The 19,654-nt window shown below is 43.9% G+C and overlaps 1 protein-coding gene across 1 annotated transcript in view; it reads left to right on the forward strand.

Moving 5' to 3' along the window:
- Positions 1-19,654, forward strand: part of BTBD7 (BTB domain containing 7) — an 82,010-nt gene that overhangs the window by 21,111 nt on the left and 41,245 nt on the right. Inside the window, exon 4 of the mRNA XM_065403634.1 lies at positions 2,668-3,747. Coding sequence (XP_065259706.1) covers positions 2,668-3,747 — 1,080 coding nt within the window. The remainder of the gene's footprint in view (positions 1-2,667; positions 3,748-19,654) is intronic.

Raw genomic sequence — 19,654 nt, forward strand, 5'->3', positions numbered from 1 at the left:
GATTTAAACATAACATTTTCATCTCTGTTGCTACTTTGCTTACAAAACTCAGAATAAGGCTTTCATACCATTTACCGTGGTAAGATGCCTATTTACTGTTTTATTTTTAAATACAGTTCTACAATTCCATTCTGAAAAAGTATAGGCATGCAGAGGACTGGATAAATCCCATTATTATTTATTGTCACTTGGCCAAGTAGTTTCTTTGGGCAGTTATCTGTTTTCTGAAATGTTTATCTGCTCAAAGACAAGTATAAACTGAGGAGCATGAAGCAATTGTCATTTTAAAATTCACAGCATGCGACAACTCTGTCTCAAAGGGGAAAAATAAATTCTTTAATTTTCTTTTCCCACTGTTGCACTAAGAAGAAAATCAAATCAGCATATGGAGACATTAATTGAAAATAGTGTTTTGCAGAGCTGCTAAATTACAACAGTGAACCATCTATATCTTCAGGCTTTCTCATTTTTTCCCTTTGGCTCAAACTTGGGTGAACATACAGTTATTAAAATAGTGTACTATTAGTCTCTCAGAATAGATAGGAGAATACATGATTGTGCGTAATACTGTAGTATTAATTACAGTTAGGGCCTGTACCTCGTACATGGTGTCTAGTACATGCTAACTTGAACCATGTTTTGATTTCCAGAGGTGATTCAGGTGCAAGTAAAAGAGAAGAGGGGATGAGAGTTCTGCAGTCCTGGCCTGCATGTTTTTTTTTTTAGGAGCTTTTTGTAATCTTCTTATTTTGGAGCCTGGGGATCACAGAACCATCAAATGCAACTTAGGCACTTTTAATTTTTCTGCAAGTCTGTTGACATTCTTGCATGTTCCCTTTTTGGAAAATGCATTTCAACATAGTGTATTTTATGGAATTGTAATTATTTACATAGTGCCACAAGTGTGGATGGCAATTCATTGATAGAAAATAAGAGCAGACTCCTGCTCCAAGCTTTCTGTCTAATATAAAGATCCCACAAATAAAGATGTTGCAATGGGGAGATCAGTGAACAATAAAACATGGGGAGAAAGGATATTTGTTTTTGGACTTGTGAAGTAGGATCTTTTGGGTTGCAATCATTTGAGTTGTCCTTAGCTTTTCATTTAAATAATCTTCAGATAATTTTACTTGTTACTCATACTGTAAACTTGATGCATTCCCTGGTCCGGTAGAATTTAAACGAAGCTGGGTACAGTGGGAGAGACACTTCCTTCATCCACAAACTGTCCTGTGTTGCAGAACCAGTAAAGCAAATCCTGTAAAATGGATGGCGAGGTTTTAACTGTTTTTCCGTAACAGGTATACAGTGGAATTACACAGCCATCTGCATTGGTGACAGAGAGTCACAACAATTTACAGAAAAATTCTTTGTTCCCACAGTCCGCCAGGTTCTAAAAAGTGGTTTCAGCTGAGTTTGTGCTTTTCACAGTTCACGTGGCTTAATCTGAAATGCTACAATATTAGCTATATAAGTAATACTGTATTTTCACAGGTTAATTTAATGGTAATTTTGTAACGTGAGTTTATCACTCAATCCTACTTAAAATAATAAAGCTCTCTTAGAGAAATGTACAATAAAGTATATACACCTCTACCCCAATATAACGCTGTCCTCGGGAGCCAAAAAATCTTACCGTGTTATAGGTGATGCCGCGTTCTATCGAACTTGCTTTGATCTGCCGGAGTGCGCAGCCCTGCCCCCCGGAGCGCTGCTTTATCGCGTTATATCCGAATTCATGTTATATTGGGTCGTGTTATATCGGGGTAGAGGTGTATGTTATAAAACTTTTAGTTTATATAGGGCACAGAGGCTTAAGTTAACTGAGAATAGAGGTGGTGTAGTGAATCTGCAGACTGAAAAAGATAGAACCTCACTGTGTAATATCAATAGTACACATGTAAAATACTTTATAAAAAGTATATTTGAAAATACTATTCTAAATAAGCATTACCATAACAATTTTGGATTTTTTTGGTAATTGCTAGATTATATCTGCTGCTTTTCTAAAGTAGATGAATGTATTTCCCCATGTAAGGTTTGTTTGGTTCAGGTGAAATCTTTTTCCCACCTGTCATATGACAACTGGAAAAAATAAGACTTCTGTTGGTGTTTTTTGCCATGTCTGCAATAGTGTATTCAGAGAATGGGGTTAATAAGTAAAATGAGGTCAACACATGGGTTGTAACAAAAAGTTTTAAAAATTTGTTAAATGAAATCTACAAAAAGCATAGTTGATCATGCCTTTTTCAGTAGCTACAGTTTGGAAAAATGCAGGCTAAATATATATTTTAAATTAAAATGGATTCTCACAATGTAGTGGGTTCGAGTGGGGTCAGAAAACCATATTGTATTTGTGAACTTTAGAATTAGATTATACAAATTCATTATCTATTCTGGAAAAGTGGATAATTTTATTACTCCTTTGCCTCTGGTTAACAAAATTGTACTAAAGGCTATTGCTCTGAGATGAATAATGAACCTGCAGTGATTCACTTGCAAATCTGACTAGTACCTATTTAAAGAACTTGATGTAAAGAGAAGGGAAGATTATGTAATTTGTGATGACATTTGCTAATCTTTATCTAACCAAAGATACCAGTGGTTCAACATTAAATTTTTTCTTCAAATGTTTTTAATCCCATTAAATTTTCCTTTCATCTTCAGGAACATCATCCTACTCTCATCAAGGTTATGGCTGTGAATCAAAACTGTATAGCCTTGACCATGGCCATGAGAAACCTCAAGACAAGAAAAAGAAAAGCTCTGGCCTTGCCACCCTCAAAAAGAAATTTATTAAGCGTCGGAAATCTAGCCGGTCTGCTGATCATGCCAAGCAGATGCGAGAGCTCCTCTCAGGCTGGGATGTTAGAGATGTCAATGCATTAGTAGAAGAGTATGAGGGAACTTCAGCCTTAAAGGAACTTTCTCTACAAGCGAGTTTGGCAAGACCAGAAGCCAGGACACTACAGAAAGACATGGCTGATTTGTATGAGTACAAATACTGTACTGATGTAGACTTAATATTTCAAGAAACTTGCTTCCCTGTACATCGTGCGATATTAGCAGCAAGGTGTCCATTTTTTAAGACACTGCTTTCTTCCTCACCAGAATATGGAGCAGAGATAATAATGGATATCAACACAGCTGGCATAGACATGCCTATGTTTTCTGCTTTGTTACACTACCTTTATACAGGAGAGTTTGGAATGGAGGATTCGAGATTCCAAAATGTTGATATCCTTGTGCAGCTTAGTGAAGAATTTGGAACACCAAATTCCTTAGATGTTGATATGCGTGGGCTGTTTGATTATATGTGTTACTATGATGTGGTTCTTAGTTTTTCATCCAACTCTGAACTGGTAGAATCATTTGGTGGAAGTCCAAACTGTTTAGATGAAGAGCTCAGAGCTCACAAAGCTATTATTTCATCACGTTCGCCATTTTTTCGACACCTACTGCAAAGGAGGATACAAACTGGTGAAGAAATCACAGACCGAACGCTGCGGACTCCAACTAGAATTATACTGGATGAATCTATCATACCAAAAAAATATGCTAAGGTCATTTTAAACTGTATGTATACAGATGTGGTGGACCTCTCAGTTTTGCACTGCAGCCCCTCAGTGGGGAGTCTAAGCGAAGTTCAGGCTCTTGTAGCAGGAAAACTAAACATGACTAGGGCTGAAGAAGCTATGGAGCTTTATCACATAGCACTGTTTTTGGAGTTTAACATGCTTGCACAAGGTATGTAATATTGTGTTCATTTTAGCTCCTCAGATTGAATACAAGGTTAAATTGCTTCTTCCTTTTAGTTTTTGAAAATGTTTACCCAGTCACACTTGGGTTTTATTATGCCATTAGATACTAGCTCTTATTTATCACATTTCATCAGTAGATTTCAAAGCTCTTTACAAAATAAGTATCATTGTTCTCATTTTACGTATGGAGAAATCAAGGCACAAAAACTTGAATGGCTTGCCCGAACGTCACCCAGCAGTGGCACAGCCAGGAATAGAACCCATGGCTCCCAAGTCCGATCCAGTGCTCTAGCCACTAGGCCACACTGTCTCTCATAACATAGCCACTTACTTATTAATATAAGTTCTAATCTACTTCTGAGTCAGGGTGTGCTAATATGAGTAGATCTTTGGGAAATGGCACCTGAAAAACAGGGCCCTTTACTGTGTCTCAGCTAGGACACCCAAAAAGTGGGGCACCTAAAATCACTAGTCACTTTTGAAAGTCTTGAATTAAACCCTGTTTAATGTTTTCACTTCAAGGGAGGGAGCATGGTCCAGTGGATGGAGGACTTGAGCTGCATTGGTACTGAGCTGCTGGGTGATCTTGCGCAAATCACTTCATCTTTCTGTGCCTGTTTACGTACTAATCTGTAAATTTGGGATAATTTCACTTATTCCTTTTTAAAATACTTTAAACTCTGGGTGAAAAGCATGATATAAGAGCCTAAATATTATTTTTTAAGTTTCACTGTTAGCATAGACTTACTTGTTTAAATGCAATACATTTTCGCATCTTTGAAAAAGAATGAAGTCAGATATCCATTTGTGGGTGTAAATGACATGAGAAGGGAAAATTGGTGAGCTTTGTTTTTAAGCCTCATCTTGAGACAAGGAAATATTCTGAGTTTCATAATGGGATGTAAGTCATTAAGAAGACATATAAATTTGAACGATTGGCTATATAGATTATGCAAAATAGATTATGTGATTACTGGGGAAATTCAGAGCAATAGAAGGCTTTTAAATCGGTAAAGATATATTGATAATTGAAAGGATATTTAAACAATTTTTCAACTTTCAAAAGTTTTCAAATAAGTTCAAAGGAGAAGTTGATGGCTAGTGCTTCAAGGTTAGATTAATGAGAAATATCACTGAATACAAAGAAGAATGAAATAAAGCAAAATGTATGGAAACATAAATGTTGGGTATCATGGATGACAGTAATAAAAAGTGGCATTAGCAGCATAATTTTTTCTGGGTTTGAAAAATCCTTTCACCATTGACAAGTAGGACACTTCCTAGCGAATGGAGTGTTGGGTAGGGAGTAATCAATTTATGCATAATTCAGGCCTTCATTTTATGTTGTTGGTCCTTATGCTTCTGAAGATAATGATTCAAACATGAACCAGTGCAGAGCTGTCTTCCTGAGTATGCAGACAGCTCCAGTGTACCTGCAGACTCTGGTGATGTCAGGTGTTGGCTCTTACCACCTGTTGTTGTTTGAATTTAATATGCTGCCATGTCATGTGTTCTGGGACTTGTACCTTTGAAGTATCTGGTATTGGCTGCTGTCAGAGGCAGGATTCTAGACCAATGGACCATTTGTCTGATCTAGTATTGCAATTTCTAGGCTCATATCTGAGACACCGTATAATGTTGCAATGAATTTGAACAGAAGATGCAGTATATGGCAGGCCAAGTATATAGGTAGCTTGGATCCACTGGAGAATCACTGCATGGAGCAGCAACCGCAGTGCTTCTAGTCTCCCTGTCTGAGGGAGAAAAGATCATCTCTATCCTTTCAGGCCACCATTGTTCAGACCTCCTGAGAACCCCTTTTTTTTCTCCTTTTCATGGAGGCCCTTTCCTACCCAGCCTGACATTGGACAGGCATTGTGTAGGTATAACTGAGGGCATAATTTGTACTGTGGCATCTTTATTACTGACGGTGCATAAAGTAGAGAATATAGCATGATATTCAGAACTCAGTTTGTCTTCAGTGTTGACAGTTGTAGGGGGAAAAACATAATTTTACTTGTAAATTGGCAGATTTGTAATAGTCTCAATATATTCCATCTAGTGACATACAGCACCGTTATGCCATTTTTTAAACAGTCACTTTTCAAAGTAGATCTGCACTTTAAATATTTTTTAACTGTAACAAGAAACTTGGCTAGTTTAGGAAATTTACAGAATATAGATTATTTAACAGACACTGCCAGAATCTTTCTAGTCTGCAATGTGGGTACTAAAGAATAGATAAAATTACTGGAGGAAGATCATGTTTTATGTGGGCTACTGTAAGAGTGATATTGAACTGTGGAAGACAGAAATGTGGGATGTTGACTTGTTTAAGTAGTTTATTGTGTCCTTCCCTAGAGGACTATATCAGGAATACATTTTGCAGGTAATTGTCTTGAAGGCTGTGAAACAGTCCTTGATGCTTACATGAGAACTACTGAAAGATGAAGGATGCATATTTCTTGAAGAATACTACTGCAGAGTTTTCTTTCCTGTAATATTCCTAGAAATATGTCTGAACTGTGAAATGTAGAATGAACTGGACTGTAATGAAACATTTTTCTGGAACCTCTACAGTGGAGGAATGTGAAATGTGTTTGGCACTAAGAAATATCATTGCTTCTGCTCTGAAGGTGTCTGAGTACATGGAAAACCTGCTGTATTATCTCATGGCTTGTCAGTTTTGCAACTGCATAGAAAGTTGGTTAGTCTGTTGCTCTTGTATAAGAATTTTATCAATCTCCAAATGAGAATCTCCATGATAAGAAGGAAGGTTCCAGAGGAATAGATGTCTATCTTGTAAACAAAGCAAAATAATAATAATAATAAATTGGGAACTAAAGAGGTATGTTCCAAGTCATGATGAGAGAGCTTTAGTGCCACCCTCCCTTGAGGTTTCCTTGGGTTTCAAAATTTTGATGGTGGATTCAAATAAGTGTTTGTGTATTGCTGTTTTATATTACAGTTATGGATTAACTTGACAAATAACATAAAACACATTTTAAAGAAATGAAACTGCAGGTTTTAGTTCATAAGTAAAAAGTGACAAAATATACAGCTGTGGCTAATCAAACAGTAGGTATTAGTTTATTTGTAAGCAATAACAAATGTTACTCCAGTTTTTAGATTGTATTTGGTATATGAATTGAAAGTAAATAGTGAAAACAGGTGGTTCTTTGAGTGCTTGCTCATGTCAATTCCATTCTAGGTGTGTGCGCGCCCATGTGCACAGTTGTCGGAGACTTTTGCCTTAGCGGTATCTGTAGGGCTGGCTGTGGCGCTCTCATGTGGCAGTATAACAGGCACCACCGGCCCTATGCCCTCTCAGTTCCTTCTTACCGGCCTTGACGGTTGGCTGGAGTGCCTGGTCTTGCTTAGCAAGAGCATTAGCGATTCTTCACTGTTCAGATCCTTCTTTTGTTATTTAGTCAGTGATTAGTTAGCTGTTAAGTGTTTTAATAGTAGTTTAGTAATTAGAGTCCCAGTTGGGACTTTGTCCTGCAGCAGTGCATGCCCCGCTCCCCAGGCTTTAAGCCATGTTCTGAGTGCAGCTGGCCGATGCCCATCAGTGACCCTCACAACAGTTGTCTGAAGTGCCTGGGAAAGTCCCATCAAAAAGACAAATGCTGGATCTGCAAAAATTTTCATCCCCGAACTGAAAAAGAGCAGGACATTAGATTTATGGGCCCTCCTCATGGAGGCTGCTCTGCGCCCGGCATCGGAACCCTCGCATTTGGATTCCACACCCACTACTTCAGTGTTGGCATGCGGTGCACTGCCAGCACTGGGTTCCACCTGGCACCGTTCCCCCTCAAAAGTACTGAAGAAGGGGTCTAAGTCATCTGGTCTGCAGGCACCACGAAAGGGAACTTTGGGTAAAGGACCTGAGCTAGGCCTCATGCCTGCAACAGAGGCTTTTGTGGGTACCGGTGTGGTTGGACCCCCAAGCCCAGCCAGGGACCCAACTCCGTGGAGCAGTAGAGGATCCTGGCCTATCGCAGGGTCATCTGTGCCTGAGGTGGGCCCAGCAGCCAAAGAACAGTTAGGCCAACCAGTACCACAGACCCCTGGCCACATGGCGGATCCCGCCAAGACACCAGCTCAGACGACCAAGGCAGTGATGGGACTGCCCCAAAGGCAATGGAATGCCCCCGGACCACAGGCATTGTTCCTCTTCGCCATGGCCAAGGACCCCAGTACCACAACCCTGGTCTCTGGCCAGGAGGCCCCGATCTCTGATGCCACAGTCTCTGCTTGCAAGACATGGGACTCCGGAGTCACAATGCCAATCCCCGTATTCTCGGTACCAATAGTCCTCCTGCCACAGATTGCCAAAGCGCCGGTCGCCATCTCCTCGCAGGTCACCTAGGCATCGGTCTCCTCAGCTGCAAGACTGTTCCTGGTCATGGCACTGGTCGCCAGTGCTCCAGTACCATTCTTTGGATAGGAACTAGCCCTCACCTTCCCCGTACCGGTCGCTGACAAGAGTCAGTCAACAGACTCAGGCTTCCACAGCCCTTCCCTGGTCCCCAGAAGGACAGTGGTCTGGGTCGGATGAACAGTTTAGCCCTTCCCCTATACAGGGCGAATAGTCTCCCAGCCGGGAGCCCACCAAGGCACCTGTGGCACTGGCATGGGGTATGGGGCATTGGCCTGCCCAGTGGCAATACTGGAACCCGTGGGGGGTGTGACAGGTTGGATCACAGAAACCCTCTTGGGAACTGCCAGCTGATGTGCCAAGACTACTTTTGCCCCTGCCTTCCTGCCCTGGCAGCTTAGGACTCCAGCACCCTGTCTTGTTGAGCCAGACATGCCAGTCTGCTCCAACACAGACCCAGGGTCTGAACCACGTGCCCCAAAGCTGCAGGCTTAACTAAAAGCAACTTACAGAACTGTTCCTGTCTTTAACACTCAGATACCCAACTCACAATGGGGTCCAGACCCCAAATAAATCTGTTTTACCCTGTATAAAGTTCATAAATTGTCCACCCTCTATAACACTGATAGATATGCACAGCTGTTTGCCCCCGCCCCGGGTATTAATACATACTCTGGGTTAATAAGTAAAAAGTGATTTTATTAAATGCAGAAAGTAGGATTTAAGTGGTTCCAAGTAGTAATAGACCGAACAAAGTGAATTACCAAGTAAAATAAAATAAAACATGCAAATCTAAGCCTAATACAATAATAAAACCGAATACAGATAAAATCTCACCCTCAGAGATGTTTCAATAAATTTCTTTCACAGACTGGATGCCTTTCTAGTCTGGGCACAATCCTTTCCCCGGTACAGCCCTTGTTCCAGCTGAGGTGGTAGCTAGGGGATTTCTCATGATGGCTGCCCCCTTGGTTCTGTTCCACGCACTTATATATCTTTTGCATAAGGCGGGAATCCTTTGTCCCTCTGGGTTACCACCCCTCCTTCTCAATGGAAAAACACCAGGTTAAAGATGGATTCCAGTTCAGGTGACATGATCACATGTCACTGTAAGACATCATTACCCACTTGCCAGCACACACGTATACAGGAAGACTTACAAGTAACACAGAGCCATCTAGAGTCAATTGTCCTGGTTAATGGGAGCCATCAAGATTCCAAACCACCATTAATGGTCCACACTTTGCATAATTACAATAGGCCCTCAGAGTTATATTTCATATTTCTAGTTTCAGATACAAGAGTGATACATTTATACAAATAGGATGACCACACTCAGTAGATTATAAGCTTTGTAATGATACCTTACAAGAGACCTTTTGCATGAAGCATATTCCAGTTACATTATATTCATATTCATCACCATACTTTCATAAAATCATAGAGTGCAACATCACAGGGGGTGTCTGTAATGCTGGAACCGTACTCCCATGGCTCCTCCCAGGTGGCATTGGACAAGCTACCTCTGGTACAAGCTACCTCTGGCATCGGAGCAAGGGGCCCAATCTGAAGCGGTGACCCCGAGGGAGGCCCCAGCGACTGTGGTACAGTCATCCTTATCGTCCACAGATGAGGCTGTGGTGGGGCCCTCACAAACTGGTAGCCCACCCAATGACTTCAGGGAGCACCAAGCCCTCCTTAAAAGGGTGGCAGCTAAGCTGAACTTGGAGGTCAAGGAGCTAGCTGAGGAGCCCAATGACCTCTTCAATGTCATTCCCTCCTCCGCCCCAGCCTGGGTCGCATTGCCCGTTCTCCCAGGGGTCCTGAAGATCGCCACGTTGGTGTGGCAGACCCCATCTTCCATTCTGCCCACTTCCAAGAAGGCGGAAAAGAAGTACTAAGTTCCCACCAAGGGATTTGAATACCTATACACCCACCCTCCTGTGGGGTCCCTGGTCGTGTCTGCTGTCAATGAAAGGGCCAGGCGAGTAGCACCCCCAAAAATAAAGATGCCAAGAGACTAGACTTATTTGGAAGAAAAATTTATTCCACAGCGAGCCTCCAATCTAGGGTCTCTAACCATCAGGCCCTATTTGGCAGGCACAATTTCAACCTGTGGAACTCTGTCAGCAAGTTCAAAGAGAGCCTCCCACAAGATTGGGTGCAGGAGTTCACTACTCTCATAGATGAGGGCAAGGCAGTAGCCAGGGGTGTCCTCCAGATGGCCTGGGATGCCACAGAGACTGCATCCAGGGTGTTCACCTATGTAATAGCCATGAGGCGTAGCTTGACACAGACTCGTCAGGCTATACCCTGCAGTCTGTGGCTGACCAATCCTTCCATTCCCCTTCCCCATCCCTCTTCAGGGACCCTTCTCATGAGCAACTCCTTGTTCAGGAGGTCGAGAACCTCATGAGCCTAGGGGCAGTGGAAGAGGTTCCACAAGACATGGAAGGAAGAGTGTTTTACTCCCATTACTTCCTCATTCCGAAGGCAAAAGGGGGCCTCAGACCTATCCTAGACCTGCGCCGCCTCAACAAGTCTCTCGAAGTTGAAGTTTCATATGGTTTCCCTGGCCTACATCATTCCTTCCCGAGATCCAGGAGACTGGTACGCCACCCTAGACCTAAAGGACGCGTACTTCCATATTCCCGGGGCACCAGCGGTTCCTCAGTTTCATGTTGGGCCAGCACCATTTCCAGTTCACAGTGATGCCTTTTGGTCTCTCGTCGGCCTGGAGAGTGTTCACAAAGTGTTTAGCACCAGCGGCTGCTTACCTGCAACGTCGGGGAGTCAAGATCTACCCATACCTCGATTTACATTGATTGATAAGGGCCCGGTCCTTGGATCAGGTGCGGAGGCAACTCAGTCTGATCCACCTGCTGCGACCTGGGCCTAATAATAAACGACCCTTACCCCAGTGCAACTTAAGAATTCATTGGGGCAGTACTCGAGTCTCAGGGAGGAAGGCTCTGGCTCGGTTCCAAGCCGTGGTGGACATCATCTCATTTCTGCGTGCCCAACCACTCACCACTGCCCACACATGCCTGAGACTGTTGGGTCACATGGCAGCATGCTCTTATGTGGTCAGGCATGCGCAGCTCCGCCTCAGGCCCCTACAGACATGGCTGGTGTCGGTCTATGTCCCCAACCAGCACAGTATGGACCGGGTGATCAGGGTTCCGGACAGCATACTGTCGTTACTTACCCGATGGCAAGATCCTGCGATGGTGCTGGAGGGAGTCCCTTTGGTGACCCCAGTATCGTTGGTGACTCTTGTCTCTCATGCTTCGGACCTGGGTTGGGAAGCCCACCTGGGTGATCTCAGTACTTAAAGCCATTGGTCCAATCACGATCAATCCCTGCACATCAATGTCAGGGAGCTCAGGGCGGTTCGCCTAGCCTGCCAAGCCTTTTGGTCTCACATGCAAGGTGGTTCGGGTCCTAACAGACAACACAGCCACGATCTTCTATATCAACAAGCAGGGGGGAGCCAGCTCGTCTGCCCTGTGTCAGGAAGGGCTCCGGCTCTGGGGTTTCTGGCTGCAGCACGACACCCATCTTGTGTCCACTCACGTCCCGGGGCCGGGAACACTTGGGCGGACTGCCTCAGCAGAACGTTCTTGTCTCGCCACAAATGGTCCCTTCACCCGGAGGTGGTCAGTTCTATCTTCTGCAGGTGGAGAACTTCCCAGGTGGACCTATTCGCGTTCAGGCAGAACAGGAAATGCCATGTCCCCTGCTCGTTCCAGGGCAGGGATGGGATCCCTGTCGGACGCCTTCCTGCTCCAGGGGTCAGGGGCTCTGATGTATGCCTTCCCTCTGGTGCCATTGCTGCCCAGGGTCCTCATGAAAATCAAGCAGGACAGGGTGAAGGTCATCCTAATAGCGCCGGCGTGGCCGCGCCAACACTGGTTCAGCATGCTGCTGGACCTCTTGGTGGCAACCCCATTCCAGATGCCGCTCAGGGCAGACCTGTTCCAGAATCACGCCAGTCTCCTGCATCTTCACCTGGTGGCGCTTCATCTGACGGCTTGGCTGCTGCATGGCTAAACACTCAAGAACAAAAGTGCTTGTCTGAGGTCCAGCGAGTCCTGTTGAGCAGTAGAAAGCCTTCCACCAGCACCACCTGCTTGGCCAAATGGAAGCGATTCACCTACTGGATGGTGGATAAGGGGGTTTGTCCCGAGCGAGCCCCGTTGCAGATCATTCTAGACTACCTCCTATACCTCAAGCTTCAGGGCTTGTCGCTCTCATCTATCAAAGTCTATATAGTGGTCATCTCGGCCTTCCACCCACCACTCGAAGGCAGATCGGTTTTCTCTCAGGATATCACAGCCAGATTCCTCAAGGGCCTGGAGTGCCTCTACCCGTACGTCAGGGATCCTGTTCCTCTGTGGGACTTGAATCTTGTGCTGTCACAGCTCACCCCTTCAAGCCTTTGGCTTCCTGGTCTCTCCTGGAGGGTCGCGTTCCTGGTCACGGTCATGTTGGCCTGCCGGGTATCTGAATTTTGGGCGCTCACCTCAGAACCACATTACATGGTCTTCTACAAGGATAAGGTTCAGCTGAAACCACACCCAGCCTTCCTTCTTAAGGTGGTCTCTCAGTTTCATTCAAGCCAAGACATTTACTTATTGGTCTTCTTTGAGAAGCCGCATAAGTTGGAAGAGGAGCGCAGGCTACATGCCCTGGACCTCAGGAGGGCTCTGGCCTTCTACATTGAAAGGACCAAGCCATTCTGCAAGTCGAAGCAATTATTTGTCGCTGTGGCCAACAGGATGAAGGATCAACCTGTTTCCGCTCTGAGGATTTTCTCCTGGAAATTGCCTGCATTTGCTTTTGCTATGATCAAGCAAAGGTGCTACCCCTGGCGATCATCGCCCTCGGCGATCATCGCCCTCAGCGATCATCACCCCCCACTCTACCAGGGCACAGGCCTCTTCTGCAGCCTTTTTGGCTCTAGTGCCTATCCAGGACATCTGTAGGGCAGCCACCTGGTCGTTGGTCCATAGCTTCACGTCCCACTATGCCCTTACCCAGCAGGCTTGGGACGATGTTGGCTTTGGTAGAGCAATACTGCAAGCTGCCATGCGCTGAATTCTGAGCCCACCACCATAGATACTGCTTGTGAGTCACCTAGAATGGAATCGACATGAGCAAGCACTCGAAGAAAAAACGGTTACCTATCTTTCATAACTGTTCTTCAAGATGTGTTGCTCGTGTCCATTCCATTACTTTCCCTCCTGACCCTCTGTCGGAGTTGTCAGCAAGAAGGAACTGAGAGGGCGTAGGGCCGGCAGAGTCTGATATACCGCCGCATAAGGGCGCCACAGCCGGCCCTATGGATACTGCTAAGGAAAAGTCTTCGACAACTGTGCATGTGGGTGCGCACACACCTAGAATGGGATTGACATGAGCAACACATCTCTAAGAACAACAGTTACGAAAGATAGGTAACCGTTTTTTATCATTTTTCATGTCTACTTCTCAGTGTAGAACCTCTCAACAATTTTTAAGTGTACACACACATTACATACTGACAAAAGGACTAGCTCTCAAGAACATTAATGAGGGAATTAGGGACTGAGAATAAAGCACTTAAACACTGAATGATTGTGCTTTTTTCTTTTGTAAATAAATCAGAAGTCTGATTCCCAACAAATGAAAGTGAGGAATTTAAAGATGCTCAGTAAACACCACAAATGTATAAACCATACTCCTGGGGGAATTCTGCGCCACTGTGCGTGCACAGAATTTATGTCCACCGCAGATTTCTTTGCTTCCCCACAGAAAACTGACTTTCTGACGGGGAAGCAAAGGAATGCCGCAAAAGCAGTCATGCACTGCTCCCCAGCAGCGCGGGTGCATTGTCTCGGGCAGCCAGCGGAGAGGTAAATCACTGGGGGGAGGCGGGGCAAGGCAGGGGACACCCCAGCCAGTGGCCGATTTTTAATGGCACGCTGCTGCCTGCTGGGGTCCCGGCCGCCAGCCCCGCTCAGCCCGTTGCCGAACCCAGGCCGGCAGCGGGCTGGGCGGGGCCAGCGGGCGGGACCCCGGCAGGCAGCAGCGTGCCATTAAAAATTCTGCCCGGCCCAGCCTGCTCTTCTCCGCCCCCCGCTCTCTCCTGCGGGGGCAGGGGGCAGAAGCTTGGTCCTACCGGCTGCTGCTGCAGGGCAACCTCCACCGGCAGCCAAGCTCCCTCCTCCCCCGTCTCTTCCCCCGGCGTGCTGAGTTCCTGCCCCTCCTCCTCTCCCTCCCTGCGGCCGAACAGCTGATGGCCCCGGAGAGGGAGGGGAGAAGCAGAGCCCGAACTGCAGCCGCAGCGTGCTCGCGGCTCCAGAGAAGAGGCAGGGACAGGGCCTTGGAGAAGGAGGGTGGAATCAGGGCATATCCCCTCCAGCCCCCTGCTGTGAGCTGCTCAGGGCAGGGGGCTGGGAGCATCCCCACGACTTCAGCCCACACCCCCAGCCCCCTGCCCTGACTCCTGAACCCCCCCAGCCCTCTGCCCTGAGCCCTGCACCCCCCACAACCCCAGCGCTGACTCTGGCACCCCCCCACACATAACCTGCTCCCCCCCACACTCCATGCCCTGACTCCTGCACCCCCTCACACGCCCCCAGCCCTCTGCCCTGACTCCTGCACCCCCACACATACCCAGCCCCCCCGCATCCCCACCGTGAGCACCAAACGGAAGCTCCTGCACCCCTCACACCAAATGGGAGCTGCCCAGGTAAGCGCTCCACACCCAAATCTCCTGCCCCAACCCTGAGCCCTCTCTGTCATTCTAGCTCCTGGCCAGACCCTATACCCCAGCCTGCTCCTTCACCCCCAGCCCTGTGCTCAGTGCAGTCCCACCCTCAGCTCAGTGCAGAGAGAGGGGAAGAGAATGGGCTAAAACCAGGGAGAAGCCCTGTGCTCTCCACTACCATGCTGGAGCCTCCATGTTTGTTTATTGACAAATAAAATTTCCAGAATTTTTAATTTTTTGGCACAGAACTCCCTCAGGAATAAAATCAGCTTTTAAATTGATAGGCTGTCATGACATTGAGTGCAAAAGGACATTGAGAGAGAATTATAAATAGTGATCATAGAGAAATGATTCTATTAGGTATTTCTGTGACACAGCCTGAAGAAGAACTAAAATTTGACTCACTACCTAAATTTTGTTTTACTTCTGCTAATTTTTTTAACTTAAACACTTTTGGATTAGCATGTTCTAAACTATTTCAACTAAAGATGATAGAATAAAATATAATTAAGTTTGAAATTCTATTTTCATGAAGATGGTAACATTGTTGATATAGATAATTTTAGATGATTGGATTTAATTTAAGCATTCCTTAATGGGGCACAGTCATCTTGAAAACTTTTCTGTTTCATAATAATTTAAAAGTAAATTATGTGCTATAGCCTATTCCTAAAGACCTATGCCAATTTTTGAAGACTTATAATTGAAAATAGAAAAATATTTTTGTTTTTCTCTCAATGGAAAAAACAGCACAGAGAGGAGATGGACTATAAACAGGGGAAAAGTGAATGCAAAATGCTATCCAATGTAAATTTAGGGTGGAAAGTGGAAACATGTTTTCTCTACTTCAGTTATAGTAATCCTAGGTATTAACTTGTCCCAATGCTAAGTTTAAAAGTCCAATGCTATTTTAAGATGTTACCCAGTTACTGGGTATCTTTGAACCTTGTAGAAATTTTGTTTGCTACTTGTAGCTTCAGGTTACTGAATTGAATCAAAATTTAGTGTGTGTGTGTGGGGATTTGTGTCCCAAATTGTGGTATCCCGATCACTGGAGGTTTGATAAACACGATGGCCTGAGTATACTTGATCCTTTCTCAGTGCAGGGAACTAGACTGAATGATCTCTTGCGGTCCCTTTCTTCCCTGCATTTCTGTGGTTCCCAGAAATTCATATTTCCCGTTTAGCAATGTTTTGATACCAAGATTTGTGGGAAAAGATATAATCTCAGTTAAATGGAAAGGTAATGCATTTTATTAATCAAGAAAAAAAGTTGGGTGTGTTAAAAAGATTATCAAATCCTTTAGCACAGGGCAGATTTTTTTTTTAAGAGTAACCACAATAGTTAGTGGTTCTTCCAACAGTCACTGTATAAGATGAGGAAGGGAGACGGTAGTATTTTAGCCTCACATAATTAGTTTACATAAATTTACAGTAGTACTATTCTCTGCTTCATATCATATTTGAAACTGTGACCAAGAATACCAAGTTTCAAAGATTTAAAGTATCAGAGGTGCGTGGAATAGGGTTCCAGAGATGTTCAATGATGTCTTGCCAAGCAGTCTGATTATGGAATAAACAATATCTTTGGAATCATTTGAAAGTCAGCAGAACTTTGAAGTCCCGGAGAATGAAGCTTTTTTCCATTTTTCTAAAAAAACAACCCCCCTACAACACTCTTGGAAATCCATTTATTTATATATTATATAATAAAAAGAAGCTATGTTAATAAACTAGACTAGTGAAATGCTCAAGAAATGCCAGCAGCAAAGTTGCCCGCACAGAACCCTAATTCTTCCTCTTCGGGGGATATGTATTTCAGTACAGTCTTTAATTACATGGTCAGATACAGTTTTGTAAATACAATATAATATCTTGCACACTTTCCCCATCATCTAAGATACACATGAAGCATCTCGTACTATATGCTACTCTCTGTGCCAAAGGGTCAATAATTCACTTTATGAAAAGAACACAGTAAAAGCTATTTCAAATTGAGTCAAATTCTGCATTCATTTCATCCACTGACCTTCAGTGAGTTTTGTAGGCTCCCAAGTAATTTTTGAAAATGAGACTTAAGCTCCTAGGACATCTTGTCTTTAGCTTTTTTCCTAGTGAAGCCCTGTTCTTTACTCGAGTTGATCTCATTTTAGTTAACTAAAGTTAGCAAAGTCCTGATGAAGACAACAAAGTTTGTACTTTTCACACGAGTAAAATCCTAGGCTCCAGGTAAACCCTTGGCTCCCCTTTAGCGTTTATCTCAACTTGCTAACGCGTGTGAACATTACAAACTGCCTTATCTCACTAGGATTTTACTCATGCTAGTTAACTCAGGTTAGCTAACGTGAGTAAAGAACATCTTTTTTCCTAATGAAGAGAGAACCTTGGCATTTTTTAAACTTTAGCCTAAGTCAGCATTACTGAACAATCTGAACATAGTGTAGGCATGTGAAGAATTAAAAAAATGTTTTAACTTGCTACAGAAATAGTATATGGTCATGTAATAAATTAAGACTGTTGTAAAGAAGAAAAAGGTAATGCTGTATATTGCAACTTTAACCCTGGTATTTCCTGGCCTCTTTGTGCTTAATGGTGCAGTCTTAATGTTCCATTAATTATTTAATTTTCTGTGGAATAAATATGTACAATAAGTGTAAAATAATTATAAGATGCCTGATTCCGATTTACGGACTCAAACTTCAAACATAGTAGAAGAACCATAGTTTCCTTAGTAACATCTTAAATTTACAACGGAGACTACCCGGAACTTGCAAAATAGCCTTCCAGACTGCTGTTCCTTTTTTCCATTTTGACTGACTTTCTGTGGGTATCTGTAAGATTCAGAACAATAGTTATTCTAGTTAGCACACTAAATGTGTAACTGTATACCTATCAAGGAAAAGTATAACTAATGGTATGTATGCAATGACACAAATGACAGCATTCATTTTAATCAAAGCAAAACTTCACCTATTGTACTGTATGTGATGGTATAACTCTTATTCCACACCAGTGTTCTGTTTTGATGCCACATGACCCCTCTGGAAAGCAGTAGCAGATGTCCAGGGCCTTTCAGATTGGCTTCCCAGTTGAGGACGAATCAGTGACATGGAGATAGAGTATATTCTAATGTAACTTATTTTATTTATGCATACCCGTCCTGGAGTAGAGGAGGTCGAACAACATTCACGCTGTCCCTTCTCTCAGGAACCTCAGCCTAATACTGGTGCTCTTCTCTCTTTGGAACTTATAACAATTGAGATACATGTTTTGACATTTGGGGAAGCTGACCCAATCTTAAGTGTTGCAGTGGTACAGCTTATTTCTCTAAATCAGGAGCACAATTCCCACAAAGACTCTTAACCGTTCTCTTGCTCCTCATTTAAATGTACATCATCGTGCTGGAACAATTGGTAGCTGCCCCCCGCCCCCCCCCCTTCCCCTTTCTTTGAGCTTTCTTCTGCCAGCATTTACTAGAATCACTGGCTTGCGTTTTGCCACTGTGGTTCCCATTTTTTACTATTTTTTGTTTGTTTGTCCAAAACATTCAGCAAGTGATCAGGAATCTCTTCTGCATTTAGAGCCTGTGTCTCAAAGCAACAATTTATCTAACCAATCAGAATGTAATTAATTGAACTAGAATCCTTTTTATCTTGCATATTAGATACAGTTTTCTGCCTAAAGGGCTTGTGAGCAGTCAGTTCCACCCTTTTCACTAATAGCTGCCTTCTCTGCTGGGCTGCTGTATGGAAGAATTCTAGCTACATAGCAAATTCCACTCGCTCATGAAGTGCCTTTGGTCTCCTTTTGCTGACTTTGATTTCCAAGTTTATGTCCATCTGAGCATCAAGAAATTGGTGTATTGCCAGTGTATCCTGGATGTCTTCACAGGTATCTGGATATGCCAGATAAAATAGTCTCCTCGGGTCCTCTGCTAGTTCAGTTGTGGTCTCTACTTTTGCCCTTTTTCTGGCCCTTAGCTGAACCCTTGCTAGCTTTGTTTGATTGCTGGCTCCAAACTGTATATCAGGAGCTTCTACCAAGTCTGGATTGCTGTTTTTTCTGGGGATAAGTTATGCAACCCTATCAGAACTGGTTCACTCAAGTTGGCTGCTAGAAAAACCCTATCATCCACCTTCTCAACCATTCATTTGTGGTATGATGTTAAATTGGATGAAATGAATCTTCCAGGAAGTTTTTCCCTCAAACTGGGACAGTTTGATCACTCCCAACTGTGCTTCTGGAGAATGGAGTGGGTGAAAAGTGCTGTAACTATCCTGTCTCACCCAAGTTATCTGGCCCCATTCAAGCAGCTGAATCCTTTGACATTACCTCTACAGGTGATTTTTTTCAGCTCCTTAAGTCCTTGCTGCAGCTCCTCCCTGTTAGCAAGTTCCAAATTGACCAAAGCTTTGAGTCTCCCTTGTTTCTTGGAAAACCTCTTGGTTCATGCTAGTCAGGTTGCTGATCCTCTTTTCCAATCTGTTTTGCCCCAGCCCAGACTGGACATTTTGAAGGTGGGCTTCAAAATCAGTGCAAACACCTTTTATAGCTTCTGATCCAACTATTTTTTTTCTATTTCTTCTGATACCAGTGTCCCACTATCTGTGGCCTTGCAGGCTGGCTTCCCAGTGGAGAAGTAGTCAGTGTAACAGAGTCTGGGTATATTCTAAGTGTAACTTGTTTTATTTACACACACTGGTCCTGCAATAGAGGTGATCAAACAGCATGCAGGCAATCCCTTCTTTAGTAATCTGAGTC

This window comes from Emys orbicularis, chromosome 4 (assembly GCF_028017835.1).
Source record: "Emys orbicularis isolate rEmyOrb1 chromosome 4, rEmyOrb1.hap1, whole genome shotgun sequence".
Classification (NCBI taxonomy): domain Eukaryota; kingdom Metazoa; phylum Chordata; order Testudines; family Emydidae; genus Emys; species Emys orbicularis.